Source organism: Artemia sp. Qi Xiang Cuo, chromosome 7 (genome assembly GCF_049724085.1).
Source record: "Artemia sp. Qi Xiang Cuo chromosome 7, ASM4972408v1, whole genome shotgun sequence".
In the NCBI taxonomy this organism is placed as follows: domain Eukaryota; kingdom Metazoa; phylum Arthropoda; class Branchiopoda; order Anostraca; family Artemiidae; genus Artemia; species Artemia sp. Qi Xiang Cuo.
This window is the reverse complement of record NC_142800.1, coordinates 43,796,332-43,816,246: the sequence shown is the minus strand read 5'-3', so window position 1 is coordinate 43,816,246 and position 19,915 is coordinate 43,796,332. Positions and strand designations below refer to the sequence as shown.

The 19,915-nt window shown below is 36.2% G+C and overlaps 1 protein-coding gene across 1 annotated transcript in view; it reads left to right on the top strand.

The window, feature by feature from the left end:
- Positions 1–11,068: 11,068 nt before the first annotated feature.
- LOC148950310 (thiol S-methyltransferase TMT1A-like) overlaps positions 11,069–19,915 on the top strand; it is a 32,492-nt gene continuing 23,645 nt past the window's right edge. The window contains exons 1-2 of the mRNA XM_089092296.1: positions 11,069–11,227; positions 14,290–14,544. Coding sequence (XP_088948422.1) covers positions 11,112–11,227; positions 14,290–14,544 — 371 coding nt within the window. The 5' untranslated portion in view covers positions 11,069–11,111. The remainder of the gene's footprint in view (positions 11,228–14,289; positions 14,545–19,915) is intronic.

The window sequence follows — 19,915 nt, the reverse complement described above, 5'->3', positions numbered from 1 at the left end:
CCTCAAGACATTGCTCCATTTCTTTAAGAACGATTTCTGAAACACAAGGGCCGTTTAATTAGAATAACAAGCTTTTTTTAAATTATATAAAAAGCTTTAGCGCAAAGAGCGAGGTCTTAAGGAGGGGGAAACCCCTTTCAAATACGTAATAGTTTCTGTTCGTTTTAAGTTTTGATGTTACTCCTTACTTTGAGTTGCAAAAACTCGTCTTTTTATTTAATCCTAATTAGGGACGAAAGTCTTAAAATCAGAGCACAAAGAACCTGAATGGAGCTGATGAAACATTGTTAAATAGGACTAGCATATGAAACTAGCATAGCGATGAAATATATGCATCAAAACGTTCGTGGTAACGAATTGTAAATAAGGAGCGACCCGGCTTTTTTATATCAATATATACATTAATAGAATCAGATTTTGGTGCTGATTTCAAATATATAAGTTTCATCAAGTTTAGTTCTACCTATCAAAAGTTACGAGCCTGAGAAAAGTTTCCTGATTCTTAAAAAAAAAGGGGGAAACACCCTCCCAAAAGTCATAGAACTTTAATGAAAATCACACCATTAGATTCAGCGTATCAGAGAACCCTACTATAGAGGCTTCAAGCTTCTATCTGCAAAAAATGAGGAATTTTGCATTTTTTGCCAGAAGAAAGGTCACGGATTTTTTTTTTTTTTTTTTTTTTTTTTTTTTTTTTTTTTTTTTTTTAGGGGTGATCATATCGACCCAGTGGTCCTAGAATATCGTGGGAGGGATCATTTGAACGGAAATTAAAAGTTCTAGTGCACTTTTTAAGTGACCAAAAAATGGAGGGCAACTCGGAGGGCAAGTTTTGTCTCTTAAAAAAGGAACTAGAACTTTCAATTTCCAATTAAATGAGCCCCCTCTGAAGTTTATACAACCACCCCCGAGATAAAAACCTTATTTTCCCCCTGGGCATAAATTACAACACATGTCCCCGGGCTCTAGGGGTTGTGTCTACCCCAGAGTTTTCGTTATTTCATCTTTGAACTATTTTGAACAAAACGGCCATTTCAAAATTTTGATCAGAGGTATTTGGGGAAAAAGGGCCTTTGGGGGAAGGCTAGCTGCCTTCCAATCACTTTTGACTCTTATAAAAGGTACTAGAACTTTCGATTTTCAATTGAATTAGTCCCCTCTGAAGTTTAGATGATCATCCCTCCCATAAAAAGTATATATGTCCCCAGTGAATAACTTACAAAACTTACCCCCGGGCTCTGGAGTTTTGTTATCTGATCTTTGAACTATTTTTAACAAAATGGCTATCTCAAAATTTTATTAAACAAATTTGGGGAAAAGGGGCCTGGGGGGGGACTAGTCGCCCTCCGATCACTTTTGACTCTGAAAAAGAGCACTAGAACTTCCAGTTTCCAATCGAATGATCCCCTCTGAAATTTATACGACCACCTCTTCCATATGAAGTGCCTCTGAGGTAAAAAAAAAAAAATAACAAAAAATTGGAGCCTTGTGGCCTTGACTATAGGCAACGCTATAGAATTGCCAATGACTACCCCTCAAACATATCTCTACGACGCTTCAGTGTCCCACCAGCGGAACGACAAAAAGAAGAAAAAAAGGACACGCGTCACTGTTTCCCATGCGAAACCATGATTTTCTTTGTTGCAACACAGAGGACTTTAACAATGGTTGCAGCAATAGCTGCAACCTAGCAAAGAACGAACCACGGTCCATTGTAGCGGAAAATTTAAAAATACGTTAAAAAAAATATATGCTGAGAAAATAACTATCATTTGTGGCTGATTCAGGATTGGTAACTACTCCTTCGATTTGTAAAATGTTATTTTGAACATCAATTTATTGTAATTTTGAAAAATAGCCCGAAAACCCTCGAAAATGACATTGGATCAAAGCGAAAAATAAACCACTGGAATAATCATTGCTGAAACCCTAACACAAGAGACTTGCAGACCCGACCTGTCTCCTCGTTTTTTCTTCGGCTGTTTTTTTTCTTCCGTTTTTTCATCATCGCTAGCAGGGAACTGGAACAACGTAGAAGGCTGTTTAAGGGCTTATTTGAAAGGAAGTTACAATATATAGTGCCTTTGAAATTGACAAAACATAAAATTTCAAATTTGATGCAATTTTTGACAAAGTTTTGTCTGAGTACCTACTGAGTTACCTTCACAGTTAGGGCCTCCTCCAGGACACTCGGCGTGCCCCCAGGTGACGGATAGAGGAACGTCCTACAGATACATAGGGTACTTCAATTGAGCAGGAGCCAAGTCTATGCCCCAGACTCCGCCAGAAGTGAGGAAGAATGCGATGAATTTTATTTTACACTAGAAAGCGTCATCGGCCAAATCCATAACAAAGATGTACTGATTGTCATGGGGTACTTTAACACTATAATGGGCACGGATACTACCGATCGGTTCGATAAAATGGGACCTTCTGGCAATGGAAAACTCAATGCAAGAGGCAAATGATTACTCGACTTCAGCCTAGAAAACTAGTTATTCGTAACGAACACAATGTTCAAACACTGCCATCGACGTAAAGTGACCTGGATATCCCAAAAGGCAATACCAAGAACTTGACTGATTGTGCTCTAATGTCGAAGCGCTGGAAATCTTCCATTATAGACACAGTAGCTCTACCTGGAGTAGACTTTGACTCTGACCATACTCTCCTGATGTCAAGGTTCAAGCTAAAGATGAGAAAATTGGCAAAAGCAACAAAAATCCAAAGATTACGAGTGATCTTCTGTGGCGAGGCTGACTAATTAAGTCAAAATCGGATTTTAGTAAAAACATTAAGACGCAAAATTCAAAGTTTTGAAATACCACTTTTTATTAAGATAAAGAGCACATCCTGGTATGTGTAGATTTGAATCTACGATAAGATGTGGTTGATGCTTGGTATAAAAGAAACATTTTATGGGAACGGGGAGGCTGATACTAATTTTATGTCGGACTGACCTCTGGTCCGTTTATTTTGGGAATCCCTCGGATTATATGTTCAAAAATCGTAGGTGTTTTAAATGTTGTGTAACCTGCATTAGAGTATTATTGTATTTGTTTATTTTATGCTACAATTAGTCTCAGTGGGCCCCTTGCAACCATACTTTGTATGTTTCCGCGTTAGTTGAATAGAAATATGGTGTTATAGTCAACCTATTTACCATCGTATTTTAGTCCCTTGAATAATCCCAGCCGGTACGCCAAATTAGTTTGGTCAAAGCCTAAGGCACGCTACCAAAGTTTATTTATCTTAGGACCATAATTATATCCCCTATAAAGGGAGTAATAATGTAAATACCACAACTTCACATTACAACCATAAAATCACTTTACCACACTTCTTGCAGGATCCCGAAAAACGGCAGACCTACACTTCCACCCAAACTGTAAGAGAAAGAAAAAACAAAACACAAAAAAACGCAAACACATCGAGATCCAAATATATCACAAAAAAAATCATTACATACATTACATTAATACAAACAAACTCCTGTGAACAAATTGGTGACCATGGATGATTAAACTTATTTTGAAAACGGGATAGAGATTTATTAATTCTAATATTAGGGTCAGCCAGCTCATACAAATGAATTATTTTACGGTTTCGTTGTCCAAGGGGGCAAATGTAAAAGATATTTAGCAAATCTGAAGAAGATGGATCGTTGGTGCTTTGTATCTGTAACTTTAAAGAATTTCAGAAAGGAATAATGTAAAGTAGATGTGGAAGAGCTGTAGCATTGTAAATGGATGATAGAAGGTAACGGTTGAAACGTAGTTTTCTTTTTACGATACCAGCGTAAAAAATGCTAATTTTACGCTCAACGTGAGATATCAGCAAACGACGTCTGTGGTCGATAGATGTGCCAATTGCAAGGCCCAGTTATCTAATATGGTCGGCGGGTTTAACAAAAGAACTGTCCAGATTTAGAAGAGAAGTAAAGGAGTTTCGCCAATTGAAAAGGACAAGTTCGGATTTCTCAAGATTAAAAGACAGCCCGATTTTTGAATATTCATCTTTGAGGATTTTGAAATTCTGCTCAATGCAATGGATCGTACGGCTGAGATTCAAGATGTTATGAGCATAACAAATAAGAGATATATCAATTCTCCCAAGAATGCATGAAGGAAAACACTTTGCCTGAGCATCCAGGACACTGTTATTGAACAGGGTTGGGGATGTGATAGCTCCCTGTCTAGTCCCTTTCTTAACGAGGATGGGGTACTGAGGAATCACAAACATATTCGAGGGATTCGAAGAGTTTGGCCTCACACGAGAGTTAATGCAATTACATTGGGATTGATGAAGAGCCGATTGCAGGAGAAAACGGAATGGGTGTTTTAAACGCATTCTAAGATTTCAATATAAATCCGTGAGAACATGGACAACTGACGGGTTTGCGACTCGCCTCGCCATATGAAGAAGCATGGACGAATAAATTAAGGAATTGAATGCACGTTTAACGTCATGTCCGGCGAGGATCACACTTTCTCCCAAAGATTCAGTGTTAGCAAGGGCAGTAAAAACTGCTGTCAAAGCATGAGAATAGCCAAGATTAGCCTGAAAACCGAACTGATATGGGGGAACGTAACATTTCTGTCTTAACTCATCAACAAAAAGGAGCTCGAAAAGTTTGCATATTGTCGTAGAGACAGTGATGGGACGGAAAGAGAAACATTACAGCTCAGATTTTCCTATTTCTGGAATCGGAGTCAGATCACCAATGCAGAACGAAGAAGGAACAATACCTGTAACAAATATCATTTGCATGAGAAGGCTGAGGTGACGCACCAATACATAACTTCCATTAATGATGTGTAGAGTGCTCACCTTATCTATCCCACAAGACGCTTTCTTTTTAAGTTGGGATATTGCTTTTATGACAGCGTCACACGTAACAACATAATCTAGGTCAGGAGATTCATCAATGAAGTTGCAGAGCTCGTCACAAAATTGTGACTCTAAAGCAGGATCAGGCTCAGAAAATTCATTTAAAAATGGGATATCCATTCGGACAAAGGAATGTCATTCGGGTCTGGCAAATTGGAGGAGATAGTACGAGGTATTAGCTTCCACAGTAGATCAGGTGAATTCCTGACCTTTTCGGAACAAAGTTACTGCATTTTAGATCGATGAAGGGCAAGTTCCTTAGCAAAACATTTCTTTGACACTTTTCTCAGTTCATTGACCATTTCTTAACGGGGGCATAGGCAATCTCTCCATAATTTGTGCCAAAACTTAGGACGGTCACAAGCTTCAGACAGCGCTAGATTTCCTGACCACCCAGGGACTTGGGTGCCAACACGGATTTTTTTAAGAGGAACTGCCCTTTTTTTAGCACACAAAAGTGCATGGCAGATTTGTGCGGAGTAGATATCAAGAGTTAATCTAACTTCATTGATTTCTTTATTGGAAGACTGTTGCAGAAGATAAAATGAAACCCGGATATTGTTTAGGATGCTATCTGAAGTTTCGATGAACTGAGATGTGTCCATTTTATTCCAACCGCGACAAGTATACCGCTTATGCTGGTGAACAATATGAGCCTGTAACACTGGAATCTGAGAAGCTTCTCGTTTAAAACTAGAAGCAATAGGAAGGTGTTCTGAAACCTGAAATTAAGAATTTAACTCAACACAAAGTATATCAAGGTTATATGACACAACGTGGTCAAGGTTAGATGTGCAAGAGGAAGAATGAATGTAAGTAAACTGACCGAGAAGATTTCTGTTGAACTTTAAAATCATCACCAAATATTCCTATTAGTAATGAAACACGGGTAGAAGCTGAAGACAACCTGAAATTTAAATCACAATTAAAATAACATACGATCAAACATGAGATTTTTTGTTTAAGGACATCACGGAAACAAGAGCTAAGTTTACTAACTGTTAATGAGAAATCTCTCTCCAAATCTTCATCTTTGTAATCAGGGGGTAAATACAAATTTATTACTACGCACTCAGCTACTCTAACAGCTAAAAATCTATCACCAGAAAAGAAAACACTAGAATTAAGATTCGACTCTATATAAGTAGCAATACCACCAGAAGCTCTGCCTTTAAAAGCACTACGTTTAGCTGGAAGCGAAAAAGTTTTGAAGTTGGCACTAATGCCAAGTAAATCAAGGCTGTGGTTGGTCAGGAAATGTTCCTGCAAACACAGAATATCATGATTATGAAGTATATTCTCAAGAATAGATCTTTTTTTATAAGACCACGATTAATGTTCCGAGAGAGAAAACGAATATCCATTTATCTACTTAGCTGCCCGTTCATCGGTTTGAGCGTTGCCAGGACATTTGATATTGTAACGGTGTGATTAGACTCTTTACATGTAATGCAAAACATGTTCCTAACACATGGATTATCCCTGGTGGAAGAGTGCTCCGTGGAACCACAACGAGAGCACAGTTATGCGTTCTTACAATCAGCAGCAAAATGTCCTTTTTGATGGCATCTGAAACACCATCTAGGTACGAATATGAAATTCTGGACAGCTAACTTCTCATATATCCCCCGTGTCATGATGTGCAATCACTGCCAAAGTGTGTCGCAGTAAACCTAGATGTTCAAGGTGTGCCAATAGCCATCTAGCATCATCTTGCCCTATTAATAGAGACAATAAATCACTATTTAAGTGCCCTAATTGTCTTGGTAATCATCATGCTAAAGACAAAGCAGTAGAAGAAAAAATCACCATTGGTGCTGCAAAAAAAAGTATGCAGATATCCTTAAATCAAGTACACAACTGGTAGACTTGACTCCAGTATTTTCTAATGAAGAATTCCATCCCCTTTCAACCCCCGAAACCCCTACTCTAACCCCAATCATATCTACACAACAGAGAGTCATAGAACCCCTAATTAAGAAAATAGTTGATGATACTTTAATTTATAGAATCCCTGAAATGATAAATTCATTCTATTTCTGAGGATGACTTGGAATATATTGATTCTGTTTCAACCTCAAATTCACCTTCAAAATAAACATCAATAATAAAAAAAGACTCTACCTCAACAAAAAATCAATTCCTCTAAAGAAATGCAAGTGCACTCTCACCAAGTTCAAAACATAAATAAACTAAAAACAACCTTTAGCACCAACGCCAGTGCGCAGTTTAGAATTAAAATATTTCAATTTAACACAAAAGGTTTACCCATTGATCGTTTGATTTGAAAAGGTTTTTGGATGTTGAATCCCCAGAAATTGTATGCATCCAAGAATCTCATTTGTCCTCTGGTCGAAAGTTTACTATTAAGAATTATTTTATACATAGAAAAGATAGGGTTCACACTGTCTCGTCTTAAAAAGGTGGAGGTCTTCTAACACTTGTGAAAAATAATTTGATCAGCTCAGTTGTTAATGTTGACATCCAGCCATCTATGGAAGTACTAGTTACAAAGGTTGAAATGGATAATCAGCCTCCTCTATCAGTTGTTAATTTATATATAAATAAACCTTCTTCTTTCAATAATCCTACCTTCAATTAACTATTAGACCTTTCCTCAAACCAACTAATACTTGGCGATTTCAATCTTCATCATTCTTTGTGGGACACAACCCACTCAAGAGACCCTCAATCATTGTTGCTTTTGGATTCTATTTTTGTCAGTCAGCATTCCCAAACGCTAATTACACCCAAGAAATTTGGAACTTATGTGCATTCCTTCAATGGTAAAAATTCAACCATTGAACTTTGTTTTGTTAGTAGCAGATTATCTGTTTACAGTAAGGTGTCCAAGTTCCCTGATAGTCTTGGCAGTCAGCACTATCCAATATTACAGAACTGTCTAAAAGACCAGTTCTCTCTAAATTTAACATTGGACCTAGATGGATTTTCAAGAAGGATAACTGGAAACCATGGGCAGACAAATTGGGAAGCATGGTCCATGGTATCAATATTGATATTGATGTTTTAAATGATAATATCATTAAAAGCATCATTGATGCTTCAAATTTTTTTTTCAAACTCCAAACACAAATAGTAAAAATAGAAAAAAAAATATACATTTTTGGAATAATAATTTGGAATCATTTAAACAAAATGAGTGTAATACCAGAAAAATATGGCTTTCAGATAAAAGAAACCTTTATAAAAAAAAGTTTAAATGAGAAAAGCAGAAGCTATTTTTAAAAAGCAGGTCCTAGCTGAAGTAAAAGCAGCTTGGGAAGAAATCTGAGAAAATCAATTCTATCAGTCAACTCCTACTAAAACCCTCTGGAAAAATTTCAAGAAATTTGCAGGATATCAGCATACAGAGCAGTCTATTCAGAGGATTATGTCTAATGATGGCTCACTTAATTTCAAGCCACATGAGGTGGCAGAGACATTGAATAGTCACTTTGCAGGTCAATATTCAAATAATCTTTCATATAATAACTCTCTGTTTATGGAAGCTCAATTTCCCCCAGTGTCTGTCCCAAATCTAGACAAAGATTTTGATATGGAGGAGCTAACCTATACAATACAGTCTCTTAATGACTCAGCAATGGGTGAAGATTTGGACCACAACAAAATGCTTAGAGCTCTTCCACAAACTTTCTTGGTCCCTCTTCTATACCTGTTTAATATACGTTGGGAGTCTGGTTCTGTCCCAATAGCTTGAAAGTCTTCAATGTTAGTCCCAATTTATAAGGGTAAAGGAGATCATTCTGATCCTCCATTATACCGCCCAATTGCCTTAACCTCATGCATAGCTAAACTTTTTGAGAAAATGATTAACCTCAGATTTGAATCCCTTATAGATGATCAACTTATTGTTGAACAAGCAGGTTTCCGGAAAGGTAGATCCATTCTTGATAACTTAAATCAACTTGAGTATGATATTAAAAAGCTTTTAAAAGAAAGCGAGTTGTATCAGCAGATTTCTTTGACATAAAGAAAGCTTATGATATTTTGGACCTTTTTGCAATCCTTAGGCACGCTCATAAATTTAACGTTGGAAAATAATTTTTGGAAGTGGTGCAGGTCAATGCTTTTTTGTAGATCTATTAAAACTAGAGTTGGATCAGAAAGTACCTCTGCTAAATTGATTTCATTAGACGTTCCTCAAGGAGGAGTTTTGAGTCCTCTTCTTTTCAACATGGTGATTAATGATATTATTTTAAGTGATATACCCTCAATAAAATTTGCCTTTTATGCAGATGACTTAGCCATTTGGACTGATGGACATTGTCCTGAAACTTGTAAACCCAAGCTCCAAGGAGCCATTGATAAACTGTCAATATGGCCTTAGAAAAATCCGGTTTTCTCTACCCCAAAAACTACTGGCATAGTTTTTTCTAGGAAAAGTGATCATAGGCAAGACTGTCCCTCAATCAGTTCGACTCCGTGTAATCAGTTCATTCACCTTGACAGGAATGTGAAGTTCCTTGGTGTCTGGCTTGATAACAAGTTAAATTGGAATGTTCATGTTTCTTATCTGACTGATGCACTTGAAAAACGGCTGAATTTTATGCGTGTTGTTCTCAGCACGCACAAAAGCACGCATCTCAGCTCGCGTTCCAGTGTATTACTCAGCTTCAAAAAAGTTACTTCCTAAAATAGAATCAATAGTACATCACAGCCTGAGACTAATCACTGGTGCTCTAAAAAGTACACCCACTGCAGCAGTGTTCAATGAGCTGACCATCCCTTCTTTAGAAGAAAGGTTCTTGAAACTATCCTCTAATTACTTTATGAAAGTTAACACCAATCAAAACCATCTTTTTTTCAAGGAGTGTCCTGCAAATCTCACATTTTCATATGAAAATTGGAAGCCATATAGTGGTCCAGCCATCGTCAAGTTAACTTCCTTGCTGGATAGTATTGGTGTTCCTGAAAATCTAATCTTTTCTTGCGAGACTTAGACCTCCTCCAATCCTCCCAATAGCATCAATAATGCCATAGACATAAATATCCCTGGCACGGATTGCCCTAAGAATAAGATGAACACTCAAATCCTTTGTCAACTAAGATTAGCTAAAATGGCAGAATTTTGCAATTGGAAAAAGGTATTTACTGATGGATCAGTTTCCAAAGATGTAAAGGCTTCCATGGGCATTTTTTTTGAATGGAATAGTTCATCAGTTGGGATTAGAGTTCCAGATGAAACCTGATTCTAAAAGTGTTCTTTTCGATCTCAAAAAGAGGCAAGGAAATGTTATTCTGATCATTGTTCACCTACAGGAAAAGATTCAGAAAATAATGTCTTCCCAGGCTCTTCAACTGAAAATGATTTGGGTTGCTTCTCATATAATGATTAAGGGAAATAAAATTGCTGACAGTATTGCGAAACAGGTTATTCACCACCCAATCACTTGGAAGGTTGCTCTCTCACTGTAAATTAATCCTCAAAGTTATTAACCTCTGCTGCAAAAGTTTTTAGAATCAGTAAAACCTGTGTTGCAGCAACAAATACATATGTTTTGTTTTTTGACGGGCAATGTAACCCTAATCATCTTACCCACACAAATAGAAAAATTGAAAACACTATCTTCCGTCTGAGAACTGGGCATGCTATCACCAAGTCACGTCAAGCATTATATCATCTTTCAGATAGCAAGTCATGCCCTTTTTATAGGTGCGTAAATATTGACGAGTCAGTTGATCACATCCTCTATGAATGTCCCCATTTTGCAATTGAGAGAAATATTCTAATCAGAAAAATTGAATCATTGGCCAGAAGACATATACCCCTCTTGTTTTAGGTTTTACCCGTGTTAGCAAAGATAAAGAGATTGAAATATTAGAGGCTTTGGGAGTTTTTGTGTCTTCATCAAGTATTTTCAATTTGCTGTAGTTTTATTTGTATTAATAGGGTGTCTGTTTTTAACCAGTCACAGGAATGGGTTAGAAGAAAAGATGATTTGATTTGTATTTTAATTATTTTTGATTTATAATAAGTTGATCCTTGATAATTGTTTAATTTTTATTTGGTGACGCAGAGGGCGAAAGCCGAGCGTATTTTCTCAACAACAACAACCAAGGGTATGTCCTTTGGTATATATTCAGTATCAGTAACTGTAGCTATGGTGACGGCCAAGCGTCAATGGATTATTTATACTATGGCTATATTCATAAATTTAGTATATTTCTAAAGTTTTGATAAATCAACATCTTCAAGCAAAATGGGTGAAGTTGACGTTACCATTCAGTCACTTCTAGGAGGATATTTTGTACCAATCTTGGTTTTTCTTTTAATAGTATTTCTATGGAGAAAATATTCAAAAAGTTTCCGTGACTGGTGAGTGAACATTAAATTCATAGAACAGTGCCATAATGTCCACATCTCATGTTGCAGAAAAAAGAAAGTTACTAGTTTAAGTTAGTAAAAACAAAAAATCTAATTGAAACTAGTCCATGATAATAAATCCGTTCTATAAATTTCGATTCTTTAAAAGAAAGAAAAATTATGAACAATATGTAAATCATAAAAACTTCAGAATAAAATTAACCTTATTGCATGACTATCTGCCTTAGTTCTGCGCTAGGATCATAGCCTATCATCAAGAAGTCAATACAATCATCTATAAAATTCTGAAAAAGTTGTGCCAGCTTTCCCTCTCACGAAGACTATCTAGCTCTTAAGACTGTCTGTATTAAAAATGAACTGCACACTAAGAATCAACTTCTAAGATTGTTGTCGCGCATCGATTTTCTTGTTATGATAGAAGTAACTATTTATCTAAAAAATATTTTGAAGGTTTTCAAAACATAGGCTAATTTTCATATCTATCATAAAGTTTCGTAAAATTATATTATATAACCTGACTTCGAAATAAAGAAGTTTCTATTGTTTATTTTTAATGGACTACCAATCGGCCCCATTCATTCAATTCTGACCCCTGGGTTCAAATTTACCCTCCCGGTACCACAAAATGCAATAAAACGAGGGGCATTCCAAAAATACGTGAACATTTTGTCAACAAGGTATTGGCAACCGTTTTCTATGACTGTGAAGGAGTTGTGCCTGTGGACTTCTAAGAAGGTCAAGAGGATCTCTAGATTTCCTATGTCTATAGTACATCTGGTACTGTTGTATTATCTGTAACACGCGCAAGAAGTGAAGTTTGGTTAATGCTACTGAAATAAAACAAAATAGGATAAAAATGTAATAGTTTAGAGACAAACTTCGGCTATATATTTGCACATCAGGGGGGTGGGGGGTAAAGTATAGCATATATTAAATAGGTAACCTAACCTAGGTACCTTTTTTTGCCCCTAAACCAAAAAAAAGTTTAAATATTGTAAACGCTGTGATAAATCGCTGTTTGCAATCCTCAGCATAGGAATTGTCCGTTGAAAGAATCCTATTTAACTAGTTTCTTTAGAATGTTTGCTGGGCAGTATCGCGCGTGTGTTACAGATAACACAACAGTACCATACATCTTTACCCTTTTTGTTACTATGTGGCTGATTTTTCAGTTTTTACTGTCATTTTCACTTGATTTGGGAAAATTGGCTCCAGACCCCCCCCCCCCCTCCCCACACACACACACAGGATTTTGATGAAATAAGGCTTCTGGTTGGAGTATGGATTTAGTGATCTACTTAGAATTTAGTTTTATCCATAAACTGGATGATCTCTATGCTCTTTTAAATCAAAATGCTTGAGAAGTTTAAAAAATAAGTGCATCACATTTACAAAAAAGTGAATTATCTGAAAGACAATCATTTAGAAGGGACAAAACCGTGGTTGAAAAAAAAAATAACCAAGCATGAATTATATGCTTGACATTCTGATTTGAAAACTTACGCTCTGCTAACTGAACCACGGCTCTGTTAATCTAATTTAATTTATTGGTCTTTGTAGGACCATAATTGCGTAACCTATTAAGGGGGCTTGAAGGAAGAATATATGGGTGGTGTTTTTTAAACCTACAGTTAAGGGTTTTGGACCATAATTATTACAATGATACCGTTTTATACTTCCAAGCATTTTCACTTAAGAAGTGGCACCAAAAGTGTTGTTTTATTGCTATATCCCACTTATGGATGGTAGAATTAATAAAAAGAACATAGATATAAGCAATAGTTTTCCAATGAGCCATCAAACATCACTCTAAGATGATAAACACTCGAAACATCACTCTTAATACATGTATAAAAGCAAAATAAGATCTGTAAAGAGGAAACTTTTATTGCTGTGACCCACTGCAAATATATAATCGAACCATGATGCAAGAAATCAAGAGAAAATCTTTCTTAAGGATAAATTTTAGAGCCAATCGGATAAAAAAGTACTGAGGCCCTTCTTCGGGCCTTATTTTGGGGATCCGTGCATTTTCTTTATATTGGGTTTTTCTTGGCTGTACGTTTCAGAATGATAAGGGACAAACACCTTTTCTCCCATTTCAAGGCTGTTCCCCAAAACCCTCCCACTCCCAACTAAACACATATTTCTCTTGATTCAGAGAAGGATTTCCTGAATGTTTCGAGTAAATCTGATAAACAGGATCAAATATGCCTCCCTTCTTTTTCCACTGCAAAACCTATTTGTATACGATTGACCGTTTTCATAATTCACGGTCTTTGCCCGAGGGGGGGGCATAAAAACCTTGGAGAAATATTTATTGACCTATCGATATTTTGACAAACAGCTGTTCAAAATTTGGTCCTGTATCATTGGTGGTTACGGTGCGTGGGGAGGGGAGTGGTTGCTGCCAATGACTTTTGGCCCTTAAAAAATGCACTAGAACCTCCTTTCAAGTGAACCCCTTCTGAAATTTCTACGACCACGCCTTCCTTACAAAGTGGTCAGGAAAAAAAGTACATGGGTGGCACATGGCTCTTTACTAGAGACAAAGCTCCGTGTTGCCTCAGATGTGTCTCCTTAACTGATTTGGCAGAAGACTAGCATTCCATAAAGCTGGGTGCTCAAGGGTTTATTTACTAATAAAATGTATCTATAAACCCTCCGACATGGCCGCCACTCTATTAAAGTGTATCTATGCCACTGTTTACAGTGGCATATTTAAGCTCTTACCTCTGGGACTGCACCCCCCCCCTCATATAAAATCCTGAAAGCCCAGTTTTTTGCCTTTTATCCGATCTGATTGAAGTGGCTTTCTTCAAGTTATGATATGATGCCCACTGAAGCCGTATGGGTAGCCAAGGGAACTTACAGCGCTGAAGGGGTGACAGGTTTTTCCTTATTCAGTTTGGGCCCTTAAAAAGTGTGCTAGAACTTAAAATTGTCGATCGAATGAGCACCTCCTTAACTTTCTACGAATAACCATTGTAATTGATGGTCCCTGGGGGCTATTAATAAAGCGTGAACTTAAAGCTTCGATTTTCGTATTTTAGGGTATTTGCGAAGTTTACTATTGTCATGCTGAAGAAGTACCATATAAATCACGAGTCACAAAAAAAACTTCATTTTCAACCTCTCCACGACCAGGACTCTTGTGATCCAGTGTACAAAAATAAGGGGATACTTCGTGTTTTAGAAATTGGTGCAGGTGGTGGAGCCAATTTTCAGTTCTTCCCCAAAAATTGTGAGCTAACAGTAGTTGAGCCAAATGCATTTTTCAAACCTGCCTTTTTCGAGTCTCAGTCCAAGTAAGTAATTTTTATCTTAATTTCGGAATTCTTTTTTTCATTATTTTCTTAAACTTGTTTATACTTCCCCTCTAAAAACTTCTCTTTTTGATTATTTTGTAGAAAATTTTCGTTTTGTATAATGATGTATTGGATAATAAACCCCCCATAAAACTAACAATTCCATTGATCTCTACTTTGTCATAATGTATTGATCAATGTTATTAACTCCGTCTGCTTAGACGATCAAAAATCAAACCGTCAGAAGATCAAATATTCTTTTCCAGATATTAATATAAAAAACTTTTCCACAAAACAAGTTTTCAAAGAAAAATAAAGAGCTCCATTAAGCCAAAAATGATCAAACGTAAAACAATGCTATCCTCCAAGCATAAAACTACCAAGAACCACTCTGAATAGATAAATTCAACTCAAAATGGGTAGTAATAACTATGAACAACCGAGTCAAATTGGAAATCATCAGATATTAACACGAGTAGGGCTGATAACCCCCATGCCTTGTCAATACCAGAACATAATTTGTGCTTTACTGAAAACAAAATACGTTGTAAATGTTTTCACTTTTTTACTTTCAGAAATAAAACATTATCAAAACTTTAAGGAATGAATATCAGTATTATGGCAATCAAACTGACAATCCACGATCATTCGTTTTTTTTTCTTTGAGTAAAGCGCAAATTATGTTCAGGTCCTTAGAAGGCATGGGGGTTATCAGCCCTACTCATGTTAATATCAGCTCATTTTGAATCTGACTCGGCTATTTATTGTAATTTCTGTTTATTTTGAGTTTCATTTATGTATTGATAGTGATTTGTAGTAGTTTTACGCTTGGAACATTATTTGACTGTATTTCTGCTTATTTTTGGCTTGATGGAGCCCTTTACTTTTCTTTGAAAAACTCGTTTTGTGGGAAAAGTTTTTTTTTAATTAATTTGTGTTCGTTTTTTATTGACATAGTCTTTTTCATGGGGAAAAAAATGATAGGCCTTTTTTATATCTTTTCAGTTTTTTATAAGAATCCATAGTTTGGGTTGCTATTGGTATTGAGAAACGTTTTCAACAATTTTAATCCTGACATAAACAGTATTTTTAATTTAGTTTTATCACTCTTGAAGTTGACCTGTAAAATGAAACTTAATATCATCAAACAGTTCGTGGTAACGAACTGTAAGTAAGGAGCGACCCGGCTCAATGGTAACCGAAACTGTAGAAAACGGAATTTTAATACCAATAGATACATCAAAAGAATCAGATTTTAATGCTGATTTCGAATATATAAGTTTCATCAAGTTTAGTCTAACCTATCAAAAGTTACGTGCCTGAGAAAATTTGGCTGATTTCCGAAAAAAGAGGGAAAGACCCCCAAAAAGCTATAGAACCTTAATGAAAACCACACCATCATATTCAGCGTATCTGAGAACCCTACTGCGGAAGTTTCAAGCTCCTACCTACAAAAATGTAGATAATTAGGTAGGAAATTAAAAGTTCTATTGTCCTTTTTAAGTCACCAAAAAAAATGGAGGGCAACTAGGCCCCCTCCCACGCTCATTTTTTCCCCAAAGTTACCCGATCAAAATTTTGAGATAGCCATTTTATGCAGCATGGTCGATAATATGATAACTATGTCTTTTAGGATGACTTAATCCTCCGAAGTCCCCGGGGGGAGGGCTGAAAGTTATGAACTTTACCCAATGTTAACATATAGTATTGGTTATTGGGAAGTATACAGATGTTTTCTAGGAGAATTTCTTCTGGTAGTGAGGGGTGGGGTGGGGATAGGGTCGGGGGTTAAGTGGGAAGATCTTTTCATGGAGGAGGTTTTCATGGGGGAATGGACATTGCTACGAAGGGGGCGCCGGATTTCCAAGCATTATTTAAAAAAAGATCAGAAATTTATAATTAAAAAAAATAAGTTTTTCAACTGAAAGTAAGGAGCAACATCAAAACTTACACGACAGGAAACATTACGTATATGATTGGGTTCACCCCCTAGTCAATACCTCGCTCTTTAAGCCAAAGAATTTTTTAGTACTCTCATAAGAGCTATTTATTCTAATTAACGGCATTTGTGATTAGGGGTCATTTTTAAAGAATTGGAACAAAATTCGAACTTTAGCTTAAAGAGCAAGGTATTGACTAGGAGGCGAACCCTCTAATATACGTATTAAAAATATATGAATATAGAAGTTCGTTACGTAAGTTAATACGTAAGTTACGTATATTTATTACTAATAATAACGTTCGTAAATAAAATTAAACAGGTTTCGAAAAACCATTTAACCAAATAAAAGTAAAATTAATATTCAAATTTGTTTTAATTATTCATGTACGGTGAGCCGAAATCAAAATCTGCATTAATTCAAAAACGTTCAAAAATTAAATAAAAAAAACAATTTTTTTTAACTGAAAGTAAGGAACGACGTTAAAACTTAAAACGAACAGAAAGTATTTCATATATGAAAGGGGCTGTCCCCTCCTCAACGCCTCGCTCTTTACGCTAAAGTTTGACTTTGCCACAACTCTATCTTTTTTAAACAATGAAAAACTTTAGCGTAAAGAGCGAGGCGTTGAGGACCCCTTTTATATACGGAATAATTTCTGTTCGTTTTAAGTTTTAACGTCTTTCCTTACTTTCAGTTAAAAAAACTTGTTTTTTTATTTAATTCCCAAAATATTCTATCCGTGCTCTTTGACAACCTGGGTACACTTGCACTCTTTTTATTTATTAAAGTTTCATGAGCAAAAGCAGTAAAAGTATAACTCCTGACAGTTTCCAACTTAACACTCCCGATTGTACCTAATATACAGCTGAGTTGTCTTATTGCAAATCAAATACACTAAGCCTTTTGATTTATTTTAAAAAAGAGATCAGTTATGGGACAATTGCATAATTGTGGGGGATTGACGTGCCCAGTTTCCCTAAAGAAATGGTTGCTAGACCGTTCAACTATGCTTAACAAAATGGTTGTCTCAAAATTTGACTGGATGCGTTTTGAAAATGAATGGGCTTGAGAGAAGGGCTGGTTGCCCTCCAATCTCTTTTTACTCTTAAAAAGGGCACCAGAACTTTTAATTTTGAATCAAATTAGCTCCTTTAAAAGTTTCACTGATATTTCTAGCTATTATAGAGTGGTGCTGCCTATGATATTGTTCATATCCCCTTTTGAAAACCTGCATGCATACAGTTTTTTTTAATTGAAACTCCCAAAATTTCCCTAACAGTTTCATCCTAATAACCTTAGCTTCATGAGTTATATTAACTGTAGTGGTAGTATTAAAACTATACACATAATGCCTTCTTGCTAGTTCAGAATCCCCCATAACTTACCCTTAAAGGTTTAACTAAATAATATAAGTTGTTCTTCACATATTGCTTTGTCACCATTTTGAAAATCAACATGCTCATAATTTGTTTTGATTTATTTTAACATCCGCCGAAATATTCCTTAATAGCTTCACCTCAATACCATTAACTTGCTCAGTAGCTATAGTTGTAGCAGCAGGAGTAGCAGTATATGCATAACACCTTTGGTTTCTTCATCATTCCTTTCAACACACGCTGAAAGTTTCAGCTTAATACCATCAACCGTTCCTGAAGTATTTCTGATGCTTCCGCTTGACAACCTGTTTGGGCATATTGTTTTTCGAATTAGTTCCATACAGTTTCTTATATATCCAAAATTTTTCACCTTAATATCCATAGTTTTAATATCAGCAGTAGTAGTAGTTGCAGTAGAATTAATTTTAGTAGCCCAAGCTTTAGTAGCAGTAGTAGTAATAGAAGTAGTAATAATGGTTACAGTAGTAGTTGTATGAGTAGAAGCAGTAGCACCAGGATGCAAATATTTTCTTTTGGTTAGTCCAATATCCCCCACAACAAGCCATATTAGTTTCAACTTCACACACCATACCACTGGTGGATCCAGGGGGCCAGGGGGGGGCCCTGGGCCCCCCAAGATTTTTTCTGGCACCCTTTTTCCCTGTTTTTTTTTCTTTTTTTCACTCTTTTTTTTAAATAAATTTTTCAATTTGGTCAATTATTGGCACCTTTGTCATATTCCCCCCCCCCAAGATTTTGCTGTAGATCCGTCCCTGTACCAAACTGTCACTAAGATATTCCTATTACGCCCTTTTGACAACCTGCATACAGACGGCGTGTTATGATTCTGTTCAAATTCTCCCCTCATATAGGCTTTTTGGATTTAAACGCATGCCCTACCGTAGTTTTAAACGCATGCCGTATTTTTAAACGCATCCCTAAGAGATTCAGGTGCTACGTTCATGTTTACATTTGGGAAGACACGCCTTCACATTTTAAATGGTCAAGTGTTAGTTAACTCATAAGGGGAAACTAAGAGATGTAGGTGTTAGGGAATGTTTACATTCGGTTGCTATGTATTAGAGGATGACGCAATCTTGTGTGAGTCAACAAGTGTAGCATCATTGGAGATTTTAACCTGTGTAATTGGAGTTGGGACTCATCCGTGGCTTAGTGGATTTATCGGAAATAACTGAATGGTAGCGCGCACACGGGTCTTACGTAATGACAGCGCACAGGTTACATAATGACAGCGCACACGTGGGTCTTACGTAACGACAGCACCAGACAGGAATTTATTAAGACATTTCAAGACGTTTCTTAAGACATCTGTCTTCAAGAGGTTTCAAAACATTTTTCTAAGACATTTTTCTTCAAGACGTTTTCTAATATACTTCAAAACGTTTCTTAAGACTTTATTCTTCAAGACATTTTTCTTAAAAAATTTTTCTTCAAGACGTTTCAAGACGTTTTTTTTGTTATTTTTCTTCAAAACGTTTCAAGACATTTTTCTAAGACACTTCAAGATGTCTGTTAAGACATCTTTTTTCAAGACGTTTCAAGATGTTTTTTCTAAGACATCTTTTTTCAAGAAGTTTCAAGACCTTATTTTTCTTTCTATGCATTTTCTCAAAGGATCATTATATTCTAATGATTTTTGTCCCTGTTAGGACTCGAAAGACCATTTTCCATCCAATAGAAACGTGTCTTAATCAACTCGTCCATGAACCCCTTTCCAATATTCTGTTCTGGCTAATACATTCTAGAAAAAGCCTGTTACCTGCGAGGACAATTCCCATGTTTCGCTTGCTATAATGATGATAACTTGTTTCCTACGGGTACAATAGCTGACACACAGAGGTGAAAAATCGATTCCTAGAAATGAGTCATCACCTGATCATTTAGAAATAAAGGCGGGAGGGGACTACAAGATGCTTAAATTGTGTAAACGATTAGGTATTGAAGATTCTTCCTAAACAATAAATCTTAAAAACACAGACCTTACTAATTAATTGTAATTTCTATTAATTAAAACAAATTTACAACATTATT